This window comes from Lupinus angustifolius, unplaced genomic scaffold (assembly GCF_001865875.1).
Source record: "Lupinus angustifolius cultivar Tanjil unplaced genomic scaffold, LupAngTanjil_v1.0 Scaffold_466, whole genome shotgun sequence".
Taxonomy (NCBI): domain Eukaryota; kingdom Viridiplantae; phylum Streptophyta; class Magnoliopsida; order Fabales; family Fabaceae; genus Lupinus; species Lupinus angustifolius.
The window spans coordinates 82,581-88,580 of record NW_017727854.1 but is presented as its reverse complement, the minus strand read 5'-3'; the positions used below and the strand labels follow the sequence as shown (position 1 = coordinate 88,580).

At 36.4% G+C, this 6,000-nt stretch overlaps 2 protein-coding genes across 2 annotated transcripts; both read left to right on the top strand.

The window, feature by feature from the left end:
* Positions 1 to 5,539, top strand: LOC109341473 (NAC domain-containing protein 35-like). The gene is made up of 4 exons (XM_019579395.1): positions 1 to 523; positions 703 to 971; positions 1,558 to 2,249; positions 5,295 to 5,539. Exons 1-4 carry the CDS (start codon positions 205 to 207, stop codon positions 5,296 to 5,298), a joined length of 1,284 nt encoding a protein of 427 aa, XP_019434940.1. The 5' UTR covers positions 1 to 204; the 3' UTR covers positions 5,299 to 5,539.
* Positions 3,046 to 5,539, top strand: LOC109341472 (NAC domain-containing protein 35-like). The gene is made up of 3 exons (XM_019579394.1): positions 3,046 to 3,568; positions 3,748 to 4,016; positions 4,603 to 5,539. The coding sequence occupies exons 1-3, from the start codon at positions 3,250 to 3,252 to the stop codon at positions 5,296 to 5,298; spliced, it is 1,284 nt and encodes a 427-aa protein (XP_019434939.1). The 5' UTR covers positions 3,046 to 3,249; the 3' UTR covers positions 5,299 to 5,539.
* Positions 5,540 to 6,000: the final 461 nt, after the last annotated feature.

Below are 6,000 nucleotides of genomic sequence, written 5' to 3'. Positions count from 1 at the left end.
TGTGTTGATGGTGTATATTTTGACCATGAAACTCTTATCTTTGCCTAAAACAAGTGACAAGACTACCAAATTGGTACAAATAGTACTCCATGTGATTTGAGTATAAAGAGGATAGGCCAAAGCAAAGCAAAGAAAAGCAAAGCAAAGCCCCGCAGTGTGTATGATTAATAAACTAGTTAATTATTTGTGAGTGTTGTTATATGTATGGCAATTGAAGCTGGTAACTCATCATCAGTATCACCCACCATGAGTCTGAGCAATAGCCATAGTCAGGATGAAGGGGTCACAATTAATAACGACGTTGAGAACAATACAAGAAATCAGCAACAGCAACAAGATAATAACAATGATGGTGATGATGATGATCATGAACATGACATGGTGATGCCAGGGTTTAGGTTCCACCCAACTGAAGAAGAGTTAGTTGAGTTCTACCTTCGCCGTAAGGTGGAGGGCAAGCGCTTTAATGTTGAGCTTATTACTTTCCTTGATCTTTATCGCTATGACCCTTGGGAGCTTCCTGGTACACACACACACTCTCTCTCTCTCTCTCTCTCTCTCTCTCTATTTCACTTTTGTATCAATTAATTAATCAGTTACCTTCCCTTTTCTTCAAGAAATTCTTTCTATATACCCTTCTTCTTCATTCAACATATATATAACCCCATAAGCACATGTGTACTGTGTACTTATTGTGTGCAGCGATGGCAGCAATTGGAGAGAAGGAGTGGTACTTTTATGTGCCAAGGGATAGGAAGTACAGGAACGGAGATAGACCAAACCGTGTAACAACATCTGGGTATTGGAAAGCAACCGGAGCTGATAGGATGATCCGAACTGATAATTTTAGATCAATAGGGTTGAAGAAAACCCTAGTTTTCTATTCTGGGAAAGCTCCTAAAGGCATCCGAACCAGTTGGATTATGAATGAGTACCGCTTGCCTCATCATGATACTCAACGTTATCAAAAGGTACCCATACCATACCATATCTTCAATTATTCTATCATTTCAAATTCAACCCTAGTTTTAATATTATCCATCTTCATATTAATTCATTTTTTTATATAATTGTTGTCCAAGATTCTTCACTTCTAAAGCATATAAAGCCCTACAGATATACACCAACGTACTACTAGCTAACTAGCTAGCTAGGGGCGTGAAACTTGCAGCCAATCCTCAAAGTCAAGATCGAAGCTTGCTAGCTTCATAGCTGAGTGGATCATCAATTAGTTAATTAATAGTAATACATACACAGTAGTACATGATAGAATTGAAGGAAGAGAATATAAGACTTGTCAGGAAATAAATCAAAACCAACCAACACCGTTTGCAATTAATTCATTCATCGCTTAATTTCTTCTTCCTTTAATCTCTCATCTCCACACACACACACAATACTATTTATGACTGCAACATTACATGCATGAATTTTTAAATTCCCCGTGACTACAATAAATCCTCTTCTCATGCATTAAATTAATTTGAACTTATGTTTTCACAAAAAATAAATGACTTGATATATCCATGGATGGAGTTTATAATTATATATTTGCAGGCTGAGATATCGCTTTGCCGAGTGTACAAGAGAGCAGGAGTAGAAGACCATCACTCACTCCCTCGTGGTCTCCCAACTAGGCCATCTTCATCATCATCAAGATCAGATCATCACAATAATACTAATAATATGAAGCACGATAATATTAATGCTGAAATGATTCACCATCAGAATATGGGATCACCAATATTTGTGGGACAACCAACAAAGCCAATTATTGAAACGGATGGTATTGGCAGCAGAAGCATTACTACTAGCACTGGTTTGGATCATCATCATCATCATCATCATGATGTGTCTACTGCACTTGGGCTGTCCAAGCATAATTCTTACCACCACCAGGCAGATCAGGAGGAACAAGGGTTGATGATGAATATGATGATGCAGCAGCAGCAACAGCAACAACAACAGCACTCTAAGCCATTATCCTCCTCTTTAGTCCCAACATTCTTCCCTTCTTCCTCTTCTTCTTCCAACAACAATAATGCAGTAGCAACCATTGATGACCTGAATAGGCTACTAACTTATCAACAACAGCAGCAGTACTACAATAACAATCATTTCTCTACTTTGCTGATGCAACCACCGCCAAATTCACTTCCAACCACTTTCTCTGACCACCGATCATCAGTTTGGGAATGGAATCCATTCCCCGATCAGCCCAACCGCGACTACAACAACTTGTTCTTCAAGTAATTTGCATGTGAACTGCGAATGTATGAGACAAAAAATTAATATATAATTAAGCAATATCAAACCTAACAAATTGAATTTTTTTCCATATATACAAAACGTAAAACTGTCTTGACCATAAGAAAAGTCATGATTCGTTCATTTCGTGCATGGCTGTATGCGAGGTATATATTTTATAGTTTTAGGTTGAAGACTTCATCGGGCAATGAAAACTTAAATATTGTATGAAAAATTTGGTTTTAGTTAAAGTAGGATGATATATGCATGGGAATGAGACAGAGAAGAGTGGGAGGGGGAGAAAAAGGAGCACACGAGTGTTCTCTTTTTTATTATAATTTATTTGGAATGAATGGGGATGCAAGTGTTTTAGGTGAGATATGGGTTGGTGTTACAATAACTTTTTTACGGGTGAATGTAGAATATAATATGTATGTAAGTAAATATATACTAATGTAAGGTTTAGTTTTATAAATAAATATATTAAAAATAAAAATGTATAGATGGTGGGAGAAAGGTCCAAGAGGCACCGCTATGGGGCAGTGGCCACCCTGTCCTGATCTTGAAATGTCATTTTCTGATCTTAATACTCCTTAGCGCATACCCCTCTTCTCGTGTAGGGCCTGAAAGCTATGTAGATCTTTCTATTAACTAACCTTTCTTCTCTCTTCTCTTTTCGTCAAACTAATTAATTAACCTACCTTCTCCTTTTTAAACATTTTTCTACAAAATGACAAAGACAAACATTTAATAATAAATAAATACTTTGGTAATAAATAAAATAAAATAATACTTGAGTGTGTTGATGGTGTATATTTTGACCATGAAACTCTTATCTTTGCCTAAAACAAGTGACAAGACTACCAAATTGGTACAAATAGTACTCCATGTGATTTGAGTATAAAGAGGATAGGCCAAAGCAAAGCAAAGAAAAGCAAAGCAAAGCCCCGCAGTGTGTATGATTAATAAACTAGTTAATTATTTGTGAGTGTTGTTATATGTATGGCAATTGAAGCTGGTAACTCATCATCAGTATCACCCACCATGAGTCTGAGCAATAGCCATAGTCAGGATGAAGGGGTCACAATTAATAACGACGTTGAGAACAATACAAGAAATCAGCAACAGCAACAAGATAATAACAATGATGGTGATGATGATGATCATGAACATGACATGGTGATGCCAGGGTTTAGGTTCCACCCAACTGAAGAAGAGTTAGTTGAGTTCTACCTTCGCCGTAAGGTGGAGGGCAAGCGCTTTAATGTTGAGCTTATTACTTTCCTTGATCTTTATCGCTATGACCCTTGGGAGCTTCCTGGTACACACACACACTCTCTCTCTCTCTCTCTCTCTCTCTCTCTATTTCACTTTTGTATCAATTAATTAATCAGTTACCTTCCCTTTTCTTCAAGAAATTCTTTCTATATACCCTTCTTCTTCATTCAACATATATATAACCCCATAAGCACATGTGTACTGTGTACTTATTGTGTGCAGCGATGGCAGCAATTGGAGAGAAGGAGTGGTACTTTTATGTGCCAAGGGATAGGAAGTACAGGAACGGAGATAGACCAAACCGTGTAACAACATCTGGGTATTGGAAAGCAACCGGAGCTGATAGGATGATCCGAACTGATAATTTTAGATCAATAGGGTTGAAGAAAACCCTAGTTTTCTATTCTGGGAAAGCTCCTAAAGGCATCCGAACCAGTTGGATTATGAATGAGTACCGCTTGCCTCATCATGATACTCAACGTTATCAAAAGGTACCCATACCATACCATATCTTCAATTATTCTATCATTTCAAATTCAACCCTAGTTTTAATATTATCCATCTTCATATTAATTCATTTTTTTATATAATTGTTGTCCAAGATTCTTCACTTCTAAAGCATATAAAGCCCTACAGATATACACCAACGTACTACTAGCTAACTAGCTAGCTAGGGGCGTGAAACTTGCAGCCAATCCTCAAAGTCAAGATCGAAGCTTGCTAGCTTCATAGCTGAGTGGATCATCAATTAGTTAATTAATAGTAATACATACACAGTAGTACATGATAGAATTGAAGGAAGAGAATATAAGACTTGTCAGGAAATAAATCAAAACCAACCAACACCGTTTGCAATTAATTCATTCATCGCTTAATTTCTTCTTCCTTTAATCTCTCATCTCCACACACACACACAATACTATTTATGACTGCAACATTACATGCATGAATTTTTAAATTCCCCGTGACTACAATAAATCCTCTTCTCATGCATTAAATTAATTTGAACTTATGTTTTCACAAAAAATAAATGACTTGATATATCCATGGATGGAGTTTATAATTATATATTTGCAGGCTGAGATATCGCTTTGCCGAGTGTACAAGAGAGCAGGAGTAGAAGACCATCACTCACTCCCTCGTGGTCTCCCAACTAGGCCATCTTCATCATCATCAAGATCAGATCATCACAATAATACTAATAATATGAAGCACGATAATATTAATGCTGAAATGATTCACCATCAGAATATGGGATCACCAATATTTGTGGGACAACCAACAAAGCCAATTATTGAAACGGATGGTATTGGCAGCAGAAGCATTACTACTAGCACTGGTTTGGATCATCATCATCATCATCATCATGATGTGTCTACTGCACTTGGGCTGTCCAAGCATAATTCTTACCACCACCAGGCAGATCAGGAGGAACAAGGGTTGATGATGAATATGATGATGCAGCAGCAGCAACAGCAACAACAACAGCACTCTAAGCCATTATCCTCCTCTTTAGTCCCAACATTCTTCCCTTCTTCCTCTTCTTCTTCCAACAACAATAATGCAGTAGCAACCATTGATGACCTGAATAGGCTACTAACTTATCAACAACAGCAGCAGTACTACAATAACAATCATTTCTCTACTTTGCTGATGCAACCACCGCCAAATTCACTTCCAACCACTTTCTCTGACCACCGATCATCAGTTTGGGAATGGAATCCATTCCCCGATCAGCCCAACCGCGACTACAACAACTTGTTCTTCAAGTAATTCCTTCATTAATTAACGGCCTACCGTCATCATATATATATATATATATTTCTATTCAGAACTGCACATACGTATTTATAGAGAGTGAATGACATTCATCTGTGCTAATTTAATTTCAAGTAGCTGGCTAGCTAGTATCTACATAATTTAATTATATGCAGCTTGTTTTCCTTACTCTATTATATAATATGCTACTATCTTACATTTAAACAACATAATAATGTATGCTTAAATCATCATTATCATCAATATATGTGTCATTGTGTTGGTACAGCATAGCAGTATTACGTTTTTTTCTGTTTTATGTGTACTTAATTGTCCAGGAGAACTACAAGAACATCAGTTTTTATTCAAGTTGGTAAGGAATTGATCGATTAATATTTGAGAATTGTGTGGATTGGGATCCAATTCCCGATGTGAGGATCTTGTTTATGAATATAATAACCTGAGAATATTTCATGAAGTATAGTCCTAGATATAGATAAAGGTTGTTAATTAACAAAACTAATCTCATTTGAATGTGAGAACACACTAATTAACATAGAAAAAATAGAATGCAGATGTGATTCGGGTTGTAAACTTGAGGATGTATACACCCTCCATATATTTCTCTTTATCTCACGCTAAGGAAATGGAAAGTGCCTCTATCTATATATATATATATATATATATATTTTATATATATATATATATATATATGTA